General features: G+C 41.7%; 1 protein-coding gene across 1 annotated transcript in view; it reads right to left on the bottom strand.

The window, feature by feature from the left end:
* LOC140726046 (uncharacterized) overlaps positions 1-17,379 on the bottom strand; it is a 201,730-nt gene that overhangs the window by 168,903 nt on the left and 15,448 nt on the right. Inside the window, exons 2-3 of the mRNA XM_073041941.1 lie at positions 4,960-5,086; positions 1,900-4,034 (exon numbers count right to left, since the gene is read on the bottom strand). Of these exons, the coding sequence (XP_072898042.1) occupies positions 1,900-4,034; positions 4,960-5,086 (2,262 nt within the window). The remainder of the gene's footprint in view (positions 1-1,899; positions 4,035-4,959; positions 5,087-17,379) is intronic.

Genomic DNA, 17,379 nt, shown 5'->3' with positions numbered 1-17,379 from the left:
GGGAAGGGACACAGATGGAGAAAAGGTTATGATGGTGATAGGTTCTCTGGGCTAGGATTGGGATGATGAGCCATTGGTGATGACTGAATGTGAGTGCCCCACCCATCTGTTAAAGGAGGTCAGCATGAGGATGGAAGATGTACTGTCAAACTCTGAGGGCAGATGGGAGAGGAGAACGGAGGTGAATTAGAATCAGCAGATGGTTCATCAGCTGGGTGAAACTTTGGCTCCCCAAATTGGGAAAAGCTGAACTGATTGCTAGCTATTTACCAGCAGACCCCCAATAGACACTTCGAGAAAATTTGTTTTTGAAGAATGCTTGAACATCTTTCTTTCCTATCACTGGATTTTGCTTCTTATCCCCTGATAGCTGCTTCCTGTTGATGAACTCTCCAATAACTCTGACTGTTTCTTGACCATCGTCAGAGACTGAATTCGGTCCAGGTGCCCTAGTTTTCCTTTGTCTTTCTCAGACTGAATCAGGAGGTCAATGTAAGCTGGCGTGGATAACGGGTTTGATCTCAGAGCTACTTCTTCAAGTCTTCCAAAGCTCTTGGATAATTGGATAATCAACTCCAGCACTGAATTCTGAACCCCCTCCAACTCCTGCTGAAGCTTCTCCATGATCTTCTCCTGTGTCATCTTCTCACCATAGGCTTTCTCATACTTTTCTTTTAAATCACCCAGTGTCCTCTTCTCCTTTCTTGTCACATGGACATACTTGTACTTTTCCCTTGAGTGATGGAACACGCTACACTTACCAGGACAGACTGTGCAATTTCCCCAAATATCCATTGCTACACACCAATATTTAAAAATATACACAGTGTAAGTACAGGGATTGTGGCAAGTATATTCACATGTCTTGCAGACGTTTACTATCGAACTATTCGGTCCAAGATAAATCTTTTCTGTATTTGTGACATCAACTTCAAACTCAAAGTCTTTATTTTCATCCAGCTTGTTCTGATGCTGCTCCAGAACCTGTTTGGTTTTCTTTAGTTCCTCCAGTTTGGTCAGCCCAACTTGGATCTGATCCTGCAATCCCTTCACTGCAGCTTCCAGCTGCTTACGTTCCCTCAAAACCTTCTGGTCAAAACTAAACTTCTTGGTACCATTGTGTCAAGAGCTCTAAAGAATTTCTTCATACTGTTAATTCCCATCTTCCAGAACATCGCATTAAAGTTAACATCTTCTTCCTCTTCCCCACTGTCATCTGATCTCTTGTTGGTAGCATTTCCAGAGGCTGGACGCTGGGCTAATATGACAGAATTGTTAAACGTGAAGTGAACTGGCACCCCACTTTTATCTTTGGGACATGGTACCTCAGCTACCTTCAAAGCCTCCAGAACGGGGGGGGGGGGGGCGCTTTCCATCTGCAAAAGTCACCAGAATCTGAATGTTCTCTGCAATATCTTTGCCAAAAATAGAAAGAATTGAATCAAAGACATATTTCTGTGTCGGAGTCAGGCGAAACAAAGGTGCTTGAGTAGCAAAACATATGGCATCAATCTGATCAACTCCCTGTGGGGAAGTGAAAAACTCTCGAATGTTGTCAGTAATCTCTTTATCTTGGCTTATCCCCCTGGTATCTCCGAATCCTGGTGTATCAATGATAGTCAGTGAGTAATCGATGTTAAATCCCACCTGATGGTGTAGTTTGTAGGCAGTGATGGTGGATGTCTGACTTTCAGCCTGCGACCTTCCAGTCTCTTCCTGTATTAACATGTATCTGAAGTTGTCACCCCATTCCACACCCAATATGTAATTGATCATCCCATTGATAAGGGTCGTCTTTCCTGACCCTGTTGCTCCCAAAACCATAATTGTCTTCATGGTGTGGTTTATGCCGGGTTTTCCAAAGGAGCAATTCACAAGGTGTTTGGACTTACCAAATACCTCCTTCTGCAGGTTCAGCATGTAAATGGAAGGGTTTCCTGGAGATATTAATCGTCCTTCTGTGGGATGTTTCTGTTGTATTCCCCTTGTTACTTCTCCGATTTTTATTAAAACCTCTTCACTTGGTACACTGGAACCTGCTTCTCCACAGTCAGCAGACGCTCGGACTCTGTAATCTGTTTGAGGTTTCAATCTCGTTAAGTTATAGCGACATTCACTGTCTGTTGTCTTTACTTCCGTCCATGATTGAGCCTTTGTGTTGGACGTAACTGATGTTTCTTCTCTATATTCAATCCTGTACTGAACTATTTCAACACCAGCTCCAATATGACTTGGTCTATCCCAGGACAGTGTTGCAATTGGTGAACAATCCTGGAAGATTGGTTTACCAGGTGAACTTGTAGGAAGTGTGAACTGTGTAGAACTATCACTGGCCTTACTAACCCCTACCTTGGTCACAGCTCGGTATTGGAAATGATATTCCTGATCTGGCTGTAACCCAGATATTGTAAAAGACTCGGATTTACCTTGTGTATCCAGAGTTGTCCATTCTTCCTGCTGGGTACCTTTATACTCTATCTTGTAGCCCACAATCTCACCCGTACCATATCTAGGAGGATGTAACTGCAGTGTCACACTGTCATGTGTTGTTCCACCAACCACAGGTCTCTGGGGCTGTGATGGGGGTTCAAAGCATCGGTTCTTTATACACGCACCCTTGAACAGGTAAATAGATGTTCCTATCTGGCTGTCATCTTTCACAGAAGCAACAAGGAATTTTATGTTCCTGTCTGATTTGTTGGCCTTGGCAAAATCCAGGAATAACTGAGATTGTTCCTTCATCTTTCGTTGTACAATCTCTGAGTGAAACCACTGCTCACGGTGTTGTGTTACACTGTCTCCATCAGCAGGAGTTGGTGCCTGTATCTTCGGAGCTGTGTGAGATTGGAGGTAATTGATGGTCTCTGACAGATAGACATCCTCCTGATGCAATGTTGTAAAGGTGAAGCAAACCACATAGTCCATTGCATGATCCATCAATTCATCCTCCAACTCACTCACTATTTTCACAGAAGTTACATCATCGAATATCCTGAGATAATGTCCCACTAACTTCATCTCGCTTTCCTTGTCATCCAGCCATGTGATCAGTGACTGGTGTCGGAATGGTGAATCTTCCTTGTTCTTCAGTATATCCATGAGTAACTCTTCCCCACCCCTACCTCCCCAGATGATTGGAAGATCTCTCGCTAAATTCTGCTGGAAAACTAGTTTGTAATCCTGACACGACTCTCGGAATTTCACTATCCTGTCCCTGACCTCGGGAAACTGAATGGCAGCTCTGTCTTTCTCCATATCATTGCATCTCATCACTGCCTCGCCGAGCTGTTCCAGGACACGCTGGCAGTGACTGATCAATCCCACATTTACCTCTCTCACCAGCTGAGCAGCTTTTGAGTCTAGTTTACTGAGAGGGTAAAGCCAGACTGTCATGGGCACCGCATGCTCCCCACCTGGTCCCAGTAAGCTTGGGAGTCTTGCATAGGTACTGACGGCATCTTGGAATGTGGTGGGGTTGCTCTTCAGTGAGAAATCCCCATAAAAGGTACAGTTAAATTTCTCCACATTTGATTTTTGTTCTTCTGTCATTTGTAAGGAGCCCTCACCCTCAATTGCAATCTTCAGGAGATGTTTAATGGTCGTCTCCATATTACCCTGGATATCCTGCAATTTCTCTGCTGAGGAAACCATTTGATCAAACACAAAAAAAGCCTGGGCTCCATACAGCACTGCTGTGATGACATGGGTGGCTGAGCCCTCGTCAAACACACTCGGATAGGTGATATTCTGTCTCCCTAAATGGCTCATGGTCAGTTGTTCAAACCGGGTGGTTCTTTTGTACTGAAGGGGAACTCGTGCTTGTTGCTTTGATTCCTTTGTGTCACTGAGATATTTTGCAGACCCTTTCACTTCCACGAGCCCACACAAGAGACTTGCTTTCATCGAACCTGACACGTTAAGTGCAGAGCATTTCTCATCCATGCTGTCTGATGCAGTGATGTGAAACTCAGTGCTGGGCTGATCGCGAGAGCTGATGTTGCTTTGGAGTGTCTGTAAATCCCACAGTGTGATGCCTAAGGGATAAAACAGCAATAACAGTCATTAAATTGAGCTAAAGCGTGTAAGTCGACAGTGTGGATAATGTTAATTTAGTGGATCAGCACACCAGCATCTGCAGAGTCTCTTGTGTTTGTATTTAGCCAATCATCTATCTGCACTGGATGTACTTTGTACTGAGTGTACAATGCTTTGCACCTACTGAACTAAATATTTCACTGGTTTACAACAGGTTACTTCTCATGCCAGAATATTTCCCCTCACCCCGGAGACAACTGGCATCACACTTCCTCACCACCTGGTCCAAAACCCGATTCCAGTTCCACCCTTCTGTGGCGGGAATGTCATTGGCAACATCAGCTTGTGCCTGAAAGTTGTCCAGGCCTTGCTGTGTGTAGACATGGTTTGTCTGTTTGCTGTGCAGTTGCAATGGATTTGAACAATGCACATTATCAGTGAATATCCCCACTGCTAGCCTTATGGGAGAAAGAATATCATTTCACAGCAATTGAGGATGGTTGTTCTCAGGGAAAAGTCTCTGTGGAATTGCTATCAGCTGCTGATGAGGTTCAACTGCATAGAACACATGGACCTTATGAGTGACACGTAACACAAGGCCACAAGCTGTCTAACTGCCACATTAAACCATTGCCTGTTCCCTGTCTGACATGTTCCCTTCCTCATCTACATCACTCCTCACCTCCTTGCCTAGTGGAGACTTGTCAGATGGAGACTTACCTGCAAGTGGCTGTTACCAATCTGTTTTTGTCAAGCGGTTCTGAATGATGTTGAAATCGGCCATGCCACAATTCAGGATGTTTTCCCCAGACTAGCCGTATTCCTTTACATAACCAGAGAGTCTGGTGACTATCCTGAGATTGGTAACCGGAATCAACTGCCCTGTATTGACCTCTACTGATTGATATGATTGTATTCCAGTACCTGGGATCAGAGTGTCTGACCGGCAGTCGTACAGCATTCCCAACCGGAAAGGACGGCCCACAGTCGCCAGTTGCATGACCTCACTCATGACTGCAGCAGGAACTGGAGACTCGGCAACAACGGTGACCTGAAATCCAAGATATAGTTACACAGAAAATGCTGAATTCAGCCAGCACACATGGGGTAATGTTTCACATAGAAAATGCTGAATTCAGCCGGCACACATGGGGTAATGTTTTACATAGAAAATGCTGAATTCAGCCGGCACACATGGGGTAATGTTTTACATAGAAAATGCTGAATTCAACCGGCACACATGGGGTAATGTTTTACATAGAAAATGCTGAATTCATCCGGCACACATGGGGTAATGTTTTACATAGAAAATGCTGAATTCATCCGGCACACACGGGGTAATGTTTTACACAGAAAATGCTGAATTCAGCCGGCACACATGGGGTAATGTTTTACATAGAAAATGCTGAATTCAACCGGCACACATGGGGTAATGTTTTACATAGAAAATGCTGAATTCATCCGGCACACATGGGGTAATGTTTTACACAGAAAATGCTGAATTCAGCCGGCACACATGGGGTAATGTTTTACATAGAAAATGCTGAATTCAGCCGGCACACATGGGGTAATGTTTTACACAGAAAATGCTGAATTCATCCGGCACACACGGGGTAATGTTTTACACAGAAAATGCTGAATTCAGCCGGCACACATGGGGTAACGTTTTACATAGAAAATGCTGAATTCAGCCGGCACACATGGGGTAATGTTTTACATAGAAAATGCTGAATTCAGCTGGCACACATGGGGTAATGTTTTACATAGAAAATGCTGAATTCATCCGGCACACATGGGATAATGTTTTACATAGAAAATGCTGAATTCAGCCGGCACACATGGGGTAACGTTTTACATAGAAAATGCTGAATTCAGCCGGCACACATGGGGTAATGTTTTACATAGAAAATGCTGAATTCAGCTGGCACACATGGGGTAATGTTTTACATAGAAAATGCTGAATTCATCCGGCACACATGGGATAATGTTTTACATAGAAAATGCTGAATTCAGCCGGCACACGTGGGGTAATGTTTTACATAGAAAATGCTGAATTCGGCCGGCACACATGGGGTAATGTTTTACATAGAAAATGCTGAATTCGGCCGGCACACATGGGGTAATGTTTTACATAGAAAATGCTGAATTCGGCCGGCACACATGGGGTAATGTTTTACATAGAAAATGCTGAATTCGGCCGGCACACATGGGGTAATGTTTTACATAGAAAATGCTGAATTCGGCCGGCACACATGGGGTAATGTTTTACATAGAAAATGCTGAATTCAGCCGGCACACACGGGGTAATGTTTTACATAGAAAATGCTGAATTCAGCCGGCACACACGGGGTAATGTTTTACACAGAAAATGCTGAATTCAGCCGGCACACATGGGGTAATGTTTTACATAGAAAATGCTGAATTCAGCCGGCACACGTGGGGTAATGTTTTACATAGAAAATGCTGAATTCATCCGGCACACATGGGGTAATGTTTTACATAGAAAATGCTGAATTCAGCCGGCACACACGGGGTAATGTTTTACATAGAAAATGCTGAATTCAGCCGGCACACATGGGATAATGTTTTACATAGAAAATGCTGAATTCAGCCGGCACACACGGGATAATGTTTTACATAGAAAATGCTGAATTCAGCCGGCACACGTGGGGTAATGTTTTACATAGAAAATGCTGAATTCAGCCGGCACACGCGGGGTAATGTTTTACACAGAAAATGCTGAATTCAGCCGGCACACATGGGGTAATGTTTTACATAGAAAATGCTGAATTCAACTGGCACACATGGGGTAATGTTATACATAGAAAATGCTGAATTCAGCCGGCACACATGGGGTAATGTTTTACACAGAAAATGCTGAATTCAGCCGGCACACATGGAGTAATGTTTTACATAGAAAATGCTGAATTCAGCCGGCACACGTGGGGTAATGTTTTACATAGAAAATGCTGAATTCAGCCGGCACACATGGGGTAATGTTTTACATAGAAAATGCTGAATTCAGCCGGCACACATGGGGTAATGTTTTACACAGAAAATGCTGAATTCAGCCGGCACACACGGGATAATGTTTTACATAGAAAATGCTGAATTCAGCCGGCACACATGGGGTAATGTTTTACACAGAAAATGCTGAATTCAGCCCGCACACATGGGGTAATGTTTTACACAGAAAATGCTGAATTCAGCCGGCACACATGGGGTAATGTTTTACACAGAAAATGCTGAATTCAGCCGGCACACATGGGGTAATGTTTTACACAGAAAATGCTGAATTCAGCCAGCACACATGGGGTAATGTTTTACATAGAAAATGCTGAATTCAGCCGGCACACATGGGGTAATGTTTTACACAGAAAATGCTGAATTCAGCCGGCACACACGGGGTAATGTTTTACATAGAAAATGCTGAATTCAGCCGGCACACATGGGATAATGTTTTACATAGAAAATGCTGAAGTCGGCCGGCACACACGGGGTAATGTTTTACATAGAAAATGCTGAATTCAGCCGGCACACACGGGGTAATGTTTTACATAGAAAATGCTGAATTCAGCCGGCACACATGGGGTAATGTTTTACATAGAAAATGCTGAATTCAGCCGGCACACATGGGTAGTGTTTTACACAGAAAATGCTGAATTCAGCCGGCACACATGGGGTAATGTTTTACATAGAAAATGCTGAATTCGGCCGGCACACATGGGGTAATGTTTTACATAGAAAATGCTGAATTCAGCCGGCACACATGGGGTAATGTTTTACATAGAAAATGCTGAATTCAGCCGGCACACATGGGGTAATGTTTTACACAGAAAATGCTGAATTCGGCCGGCACACATGGGGTAATGTTTTACATAGAAAATGCTGAATTCAGCCGGCACACATGGGGTAATGTTTTACATAGAAAATGCTGAATTCAGCCGGCACACATGGGGTAATGTTTTACATAGAAAATGCTGAATTCAGCCGGCACACATGGGTAGTGTTTTACACAGAAAATGCTGAATTCAGCCGGCACACATGGGGTAATGTTTTACACAGAAAATGCTGAATTCGGCCGGCACACATGGGTAATGTTTTACATAGAAAATGCTGAATTCAGCCGGCACACATGGGGTAATGTTTTACATAGAAAATGCTGAATTCAGCCGGCACACATGGGGTAATGTTTTACACAGAAAATGCTGAATTCAGCCGGCACACACGGGGTAATGTTTTACACAGAAAATGCTGAATTCAGCCGGCACACATGGGGTAATGTTTTACACAGAAAATGCTGAATTCAGCCGGCACACACGGGGTAATGTTATACATAGAAAATGCTGAATTCAGCCGGCACACATGGGGTAATGTTTTACATAGAAAATGCTGAATTCAGCCGGCACACAGGGGGTAATGTTTTACATAGAAAATGCTGAATTCAGCCGGCACACACGGGATAATGTTTTACATAGAAAATGCTGAATTCAGCCGGCACACACGGGATAATGTTTTACATTTTGATATATGGTGTCAGTGTCAGAATCAGGTTTAATATCACCGGCATATGTCGTGGAATTTGTTGTTCTGTGGTAGCAGAACATTGAAATACAGAATAATAAAAACTGTAAATCACAGTTGGAAGTGTGTGTGTGTATATATATATCTATATATATGTGTGTGTGTGTGTGTGTGTGTGTGTGTGTGTGTGTGTGTGTGTGTGTGTGTGTGTGTGTGTGTGTGTGTGTGTGTGTGTGTGTGTGTGTGTGTGTGTGTGTGTGTGTTGAATTAGTTAAACTATATTATTTCAAATAGAGGAAAATAAATAGGTAGTGATCATGGGTTCAATGCCCTTTCAGAAATCTGATGGTGGAGAGGAAGAACCTGTTCCTGAATCATTGAGTGTGTGCCTTCAGGCTCCTGTACCCCCTCCCTGATGGTGGCAGTGAGAAGAGGGCATGTTGTGGGTGATGGGGGTCCTTCATGCTGGCTGCCTCCTTTTTGAGGTATTGCTCCATGAAGATGTCCTGGATGCTGGGGAGGCTCGTACCCATGATGGAGCTGACAGAATTAAAACTTCATGCAGCTTTTTCTGACCCTGTGCTGTGCCCCCTCCTGCCCCCCACCATACCAGGCAGTGATGCAGACATTTAGAATGCTCTCCACGGTACATCTGTAGAAATTTGCAAGTGCCTTTGGTGACATTGGCCGGCTGGTGGCGTAGTGGCATCAGCGTTGGACTTTGGAACGAAGTCTCTGGAGTTCGAATCCAGCCGGCTCCCTTGCACACTTTCCATCTGCGCTGGGTTGAGCATCGAGCTAGCAACTCGGCCTCGTAAAAACAAGAGAACCTGCTCAAAAAACGTAGTCACGATGGCATCCCGATGTCTCCGCTCGGAGTTAAGGGATTTCTTCTTTTTTGGTGACATGCTTGATCACCTCAAACTCCTACTGAAATATCGCTGCTGTCGTGCCTTCTTTATAAGAATATTTCCTTCCACTTGTAGAGAATATATTTGTGCCGAGACAGGGTCTGGAACGTGGGCCTGAGCTGTACAAGATGAAACTCAGCAGGTTTTTGTTAAATGTTCTCTCTTTCACTGAGTTTATTGGAAAATTATTCATACTTCCGATATGATGCAAAAAACATGGAATAAAGATTTTGGTTGTAAATAGGAGAAACAGAATTTGTTCAGCCAGCACTACAAATGTGTAAGGATGCCAGTTTGACATGCACATTAATTGCTGAAAATTTAGATGAAAGTGGTAAATTGGCTAATCCAGACTCAATGTTTATCGACGATCCTCATTCCCGGAAAACTCAGTTAAATTTCTTCCGTGTCTTCTCTGTAAACAGAGACTGATAAACAGTCAATATGCAAAAGACAAATCAATCAAATCAATCAAGTACAAGTGACATGAGACAGCCTACCTCTGGGGCCAAGGTGCAAACTCATACACATGCATTCAAAATAATGAGAAAAGAAAAACAGAACGTGGTCATGGAAGAAAACAAATTTTTAGACCAAGTTCCAGAGCAACAAGTCCTTTAAATTGATGGTTTCTGCCTGTAATTCCACCAGTCCGCCACTGGAGGGCATGCTACAATGCATTTCATTTCATTTTTCAATCTTTTTATTGATTTTCAAATAAAGAATATACAAGTCAGGGGAGGAGTTTAGCAAACAGATAATATAAAAGACATATAAACAGCAATAATAAAAACAGAAAGTATATAATGTCAAAATCAAATAGGTAAAATGTTACGCTGTTATATATACAATGGTCAAATAAAAATTACAACTCCTCGTAGCAATCATAAAAAAAATTGGAAATTTTGTTTGATAAGGAAAAAAAACCCCACTAACTAAACTGAAACAAAAAAGAGAAAGAAAAAAGAAAGAAAAGGAAAGATTGGGCAGTCCAATTGAGGATAAAATAAAAAAATAGAGAGAAAATAAAACATCCTTCCGTTCATCTCTGCACCTTCACGGATAAGGATTTTCCCCAAAGAAAACAAAGAAAAATAAATAAATAAAAAATAAATTAAATCATGTGAAAATATTGAATAAAAGGTCGCCAGACTTGTTCAAAATTAAAGGATGTGTCAAATGTCCGGCTTCTAATTTTCTCCAAGCTTAGACATGACATAATGGAGGAGAGCCAATAGAAAACAGTAGGTGGATTAGATTCTTTCCAGTGTAGCAAAATAGCTCTCCTAGCCAGTAAAGTTGAAAAAGCTATCACATGTTGAGTGGAAGCAGACACTTTGCTTGCTTCCTCTGGAATAATCCCAAAAATTGCTGTAAGTGAATTAGGTTGAACATCCACATCTATAACTTTAGATAATATTCCAAACACATCCCTCCAAAAATTATTTAAACTTACACATGACCAAAACATATGAGTTAGAGTAGCCACTTCTGCGTTACATCTGTCACTAATAGGGCTTATATTAGGAAATATATGCGCCAATTTATCTTTGGACATATGTGCCCTGTGTACTATCTTAAACTGAATTAAGATATGGCATGCGCAGATAGATGAATTATTGACTAAATAATAAATTTTACTCCATTGATTATCTGAAAGTGAATGTTGAAGTTCTACTTCCCAGATGCGTTGAACCCTATCATTAGGGGACATGCGAGCATTCATTAACTGTTTATAAATGATAGCTATTAATCGTTTTTGAAAAGGTTTAAGCTGAAAAATAGCATAAGCCAAATTTAAAGAGCAGGCCAAGGGGTAATTCGGTAAAAAATCACGTAAAAAATTCCTAACCTGCAAATACCTGAAAAAATGTGTATTAGAGATATCATATTTATCCATTAACTGTGAAAAGGACATTAACAGAGGTTTAATTTTGGTCCAGGATTTATTTCCTGGATTAAATTGATTTATTATGCCCTGGTAGCTGCGGTTATAACTAATAACCAAAAGTCTCCTTATTTTAGATTATATAGAGGTACCCGTTAGGGGTGTCCCCTTAGTCCTTCATTATTTAATTTGGCTTTAGAACCACTTGCTATTGCTCTTAGGGATTCTAATTCTGTGCAGGATATTAAGAGAGGGGATAAATTATATTAGGTTTTGTTATATGCGGATGATTTATTAGTTTACATTTCAAATCCTAGGAAATCTATTCCTTTTATGTTATCTATATTTATGGAATTTGGTATTTTTTCTGGATATAAACTTAATTTACATAAAAGTGAATTATTTCCTATTAATAATTATTCTGATTATTATGATCAAATACCTTTTAATATTGTCCAAAACCATTTCACTTACCTTGGTATCAAAATTACTAAAAATTTTAAAGACCTATATAGGTATAATTTCTCCCCTTTAGTTGAATATACTCAACAGGAGCTTTCAAAATGGTCGCCGATGTCGATGTCATTGATAGGTCGAATAAATGCTATAAAAATGGTTATTCTACCGAAATTTTTATGTACAATGTCCTGTGTATGTTACTCAAAATGGCTTCTTTGGTTTGTTAAGAGTAGGAATGCTTCTTTGTCTGATAAGTGTTTCTCTCGCAGTTGTTTAGCTTTAGACTTGCTGATATGGGGATTGTATTCATTTGTTAACCAATGGGGAATGTTATTTTGTCTTGTGAGGCTGGGAACTTGTGGGGGGTTTTCGCGGTCTTTTGGAGTGAGTCGGGAGGAAGACGCCGAGGAAGGTGGACGTGCGCTGCACTGCTCGGAAGACCACCGGGGGTGGTCCCAGGTGCGAAGACGTGGAGGTCGGAGGAAAGTGACGAGGGGTCGGACGGTTCGATGGTTGAGCTCCAACGATGTGCACTAAACTGACTGAACTTTGATAAGTTGGCACCTTTTGTTTTTATTTCCTTTCATATATATTGTATTGCCTAATACTCTTTTAGTTTTAGTAAACTCTTTAAAGTGTATTTCATAACGGTATCTGGTGTGGGTTTGATACTGTGTGCGGGCGCAAGGCATAAACTTGATTCTCACAGCACCTGCGTGTACGGGAGGTAGGGTTGGTGAGTGGCTGGATCTCCTTTTCCCCTAGACATATACCAGCCTGTTGGGTAAGTGTTACATTTATATATATTTCAAGCAGTTCCCTATTTTGTTCCAAAAACATTTTTTGATAAAATAGATTCTCTGATTTTGTCTTATGTTTGGAATAATAAAAGCTCTAGAATGAATAAACTTTTATTGCAAAAACCAAAGAAAAATGGAGGACTGGCTTTACCAAAATTAGATTTTATTATTGGGCAATTAATATTCATTATATTACTGTTTGGATTTATGATACAGATGACCAAGATTGCCCTTCATGGTTACAGTTGGAGGAAAATTCAGTAACGGGGTTTTCGTTAGCTTCTTTATTAGGAGCTCCCCTTCCGTTTTTGCTCTCCAGAATAGGTAGACAAGCTCTCAACCCTATTGTTAAACATACTTTAAAAATTTGGTTTCAGTTTCATAGATTTTTTGAATTAAATGATTTTCTACTTTCTAGTAATATTTATTCTAATTTCTTTTTTAAACCATCAACTTTGGATAAGGCTTTTTTAACATGGAAAATTAAGGGAATAAAAACTTTTTTAGATTTGTTTTTAAAAGGCTACAATGCAAACCTGAGGACTAAGGCCTAGTCCTAGCTACAACCAAGGTGACGCTGTTGCCTCGCCTCGTCGTACCACCAAGCAAGGGACGCAGGCCTGTGGCAATCAATGTATAGCAGGGATTTGCATCGCAAAAGAAACATCGAAGACAGTCACTCACAGATTCTCTGCAAGCTGCCTTCATGCCAACTCGAAGGCACCAGCTCCAGTGCCTCTGAGTAGCAAGCAGCAGCACAGTCTCCGCCCAGGTCAGCTCCTCCAAACCCAATCCGGAACCTCCTGTGGCCTGACAACCCAGCTGGAATCCTCATGCCCAACTGCCTGAATTGAATCCTTACGCCCAACTACCTGAATCGAATCCTCACGCCCAACTACCTGAATCGAATCCTCACGCCCAACTGCCTGAATTGAATCCCGTGGCCCAACTGCCTGAATCGAATCCTCACACCCAATTGCCTGAATCGAATCCTCACACCCAACTACCTGAATCGAATTCTCACACCCAACTACCTGAATTGAATCCTCACACCCAACTACCTGAATCGAATCCTCACACCCAACTACCTGAATTGAATCCTCACACCCAACTACCTGAATCGAATCCTCACACCCAATTGCCTGAATCGAATCCTCACACCCAACTACCTGAATCGAATCCTCACACCCAACTACCTGAATCGAATCCTCACACCCAACTACCTGAATCGAATCCTCACACCCAACTACCTGAATCGAATCCTCACACCCAATTGCCTGAATCGAATCCTCACGCCCAACTACCTGAATCGAATCCTCACACCCAATTGCCTGAATCGAATCCTCACACCCAACTACCTGAATCGAATCCTCACGCCCAACTGCCTGAATCGAATCCTCACACCCAACTACCTGAATCGAATCCTCACGCCCAACTGGTTGGCTAAAAACCCCAGCCCGAGAGCTTGGCTCGAATCCCATGGCCCAACAGCCCAGCTTAAATTCCATGGCTGGATGGCCTGATCCGACGGGCCGACTTACTCTGAACAATAAGCAGCTCACTGATGCAATGGACCTGCTGTACAGGTAGTAATTGGAGTAAAGAATAGTCTTACTATGCATAAAAACACATTGAACAAGGAAAAAAGTACCTTTGGTTGGCCCTTGAGAGGCTGCTGCATGTAGATGTGCTGCCATCTTATCAGCAATGCAAAGCGAGGAAATGAAAATATAAATAAATAATACTGAGAACATGAGTTGTAGAGTCCTTGATAGAGAGTCTGTAGGTTGTGGAATCAGTTCAGAGTTGAGGTGAGTGAAGTTATCCACACTGGCTGATGGTTGAAGTGCTCCAAAACCTGGTGGTGTGGGACCTGAGGTTCCTGTACCTCCTGCCCAATGGCTGCAGCGAGTAGAGAGCATGGCCTGGATGGTGGGGTCCTTGTAGATGTACTCAGTGGTGGGGAGCACATTACCTGTGATGGACTGGGCTGTATCCAACACTTTCCATTCCTGAGCATTGGTGTTTCCACAGCAGGCTGTGATGTGACCAGTCAGGATACTCCCCACTGAGCGTCGATAGAACTTGTCGAAACTTTAGATGACATGGTAAATTTACACAAACTTCTAAGGAAATGGAGGTGCTGTTGTGCCTTCTTTGTGATGGCACTAACGTGGATGCCAGATTATTTGAGTTTTAAGATATTCAGAACTCGGAAAGTGCTGCTGTGGCTAATTATGTCACAACTTCAAAGTACAGCCCAAAGGTTTAGACTTCAGTACAGCAACTTTAGGTTCATATTCCAAAGGACCTGCCTTATTTGAGTGCAAAAACATAGAAAACCTACAGCACAATACAGACCCTTCAACCCACAATGCTGTGCCGAATGTGTCCTTACCTTAGAAATTACCTAGGGTTACTCATAACCCTCTATTTTTCTAAGCTCCATGTATCCATCCAGGAGTCTCTTAAAAGACCCTATCGTTTCTGGCTCCACCACCTTCGCCAGCATCCCATTCCACACGCTCATCAATCTCTGAGTAAAAAACTTACCCCTGACATCTCCTCTATACCTACTTCCAAGCACCTTAAAATTGTGTCCTCTTGTATTGGCCATTTCAGCCCCAGGTAAAAAGCCTCTGACTATCCACACGATCAATACCTCCCATCATCTTGTACAACTCTGTCAGATCACCTCTCAAGCTCCACTCCAAGGAGAAAAGGCAGAGTTCACTCAACCTATTCTCATAAGACAAGCTCCCCAATCCAGGCAACATCCTTGTAAATCTCCTCTGCACCCTTTCTATAGTTTCCACATCCTTCCTGTAGTGAGGTGACCAGAACTGAGCACAGTACTCCAAGTGGGGTCTGACCAGGGTCCCATATAGCTGCAACATTACCTCTCGGCTCCTAAACTCAATCCCACGATTGATGAAGGCCAATACACCATACACCTTCTTAACCATAGAGTCAACCTGCGCAGCTGCTTTGAACGTCCTATGGACTCAGACCGCAAAATCCCTCTGATCCTCCACACTGCCAAGAGTCTCATTGTTAATACTATATTCTGTCATCATATTTGACCTACCAAAATGAACCAACTCACACTTATCTGGATTGAACTCCATCTGCCAGTTCTCAGCACAGTTTTGCATATTATCAAAGTCCTGCTGTAACCTCTGACAGCCCTCCACACTATCCACAAGACCTCCAACCTTTGTGTCATCAGCAAACTTACTAACCCATCCCTCCACTTTCTCATCCAGGTCATTTATAAAAATCACGGAGCAGGGGTCCCAGAACAGATCCCTGAGGCAAACCACTGGTCACCACTCTCCATGCAGGATAAGACACATCTACAACCACTCGTAAGCTCTTCTGTTTTACTTGACTAGATTTACAATGGCCTTTCATGATGCTCTCAAACCATCAGTCTGAGCGTGTCCCTTCTCCATCACCTGCCTATCCTCCCTCTCGCACTGTCTCCAAGCTTTTTTCTTTTTTTTGTAATTTACTTTTTTATTGAAGTCCATCATCAAACAAACATTTCCATAAGATGTATTTCAGACATTGTACATATATATCATATAATCGTATATGTCACAAATCTCCACATAGTATATATCTGAGGTATATAGAAAAGAGTGGAAAGAAAAAACAAGCAAAAGGAAAAAAACTATGTACAAGTAGGGAGTGATCTTTTTTTACAACAGATTCATTGATTTGTGAGAATAACATCAGGCCTATGAGGCATTATGTAGTTAAACTATTTTCCCCAGTATGAATCAAATTGTTCCAGCTTATGATTAACAGATGATGTTATCTTCTCCATTTTGTAAATGTCCATTGTAATTTCCATCCACGCATTTAAAGTTGGGCTCTCCTGTGATAACCATTTCCTAGTAAGAGTCTTTTTACCAGCCACCAACAGTATATTCATTAAATATTTATCTCTTTTCAACCATTCTTGAGGTATATATCCAAAATATATGGTCTTACTCTCTAAGGGTATTTCATATTAAAAGATGTCTTGTAGGGCATTGTGTATCCCCCTCCAATAGTCTTTGATAACACGGCAGTCCCAATAAATATGATAATGATTTGCATTTTGATTTCCACAATTTATCCAGCAAACAGGGAGGTTACTATCATAATGGGATTTCTGAGAGGGTGTAATAAAATATCTTATCGTTTTTCCATCCGAACTCCCTCCATTTCTGTGAACTGCTACACTTCCATTGATATCTCCATATTGTTGTCCATTCTTCCTCAGATATAATTATCCCTCCTTCCTTCTCCCATTTTGTTTTAATGTATGAAGTTGAATGTGTTTTAAGACTTGACAAACCCTTATACACACTTGAAATTATTCTACTACCATTATCTGAATTATATGCTTTTCTAAATAGCTCTATCAAGCATGTACTTGCCTTGGTTACATTTTTAAGTGTCCTATTAACATATTGTCGCATCGTAAATACCGATAAAAATCTTGTTTTTCTATTAAGTATTGCTCTTTAAGCATTTCAAAACTGAACAGTGTTCCTTCTTTCATTACGTTGCAAAGAACTGTTATTCCTTTAGCTGTCCAGTCCTTAAATCTAGCATCCAATTTATTTGGTGTAAAATCAGAGTCATATGCACACCATTTAAGAATTGCAATATCTCCCTCTAGATTATATTCTTTTATAGTAGTTTTCCATATTTTAAGAGTCAATTTCACCCATGGGTTATAGATAGTATTTACGTACCTTTGCAGGTT

The sequence above is a fragment of the Hemitrygon akajei genome, chromosome 4 (genome assembly GCF_048418815.1).
Source record: "Hemitrygon akajei chromosome 4, sHemAka1.3, whole genome shotgun sequence".
NCBI lineage: Eukaryota > Metazoa > Chordata > Chondrichthyes > Myliobatiformes > Dasyatidae > Hemitrygon > Hemitrygon akajei.
The sequence above is the reverse complement of the archived record's forward strand: the minus strand, read 5'-3'. Positions and strand labels throughout refer to the sequence as shown.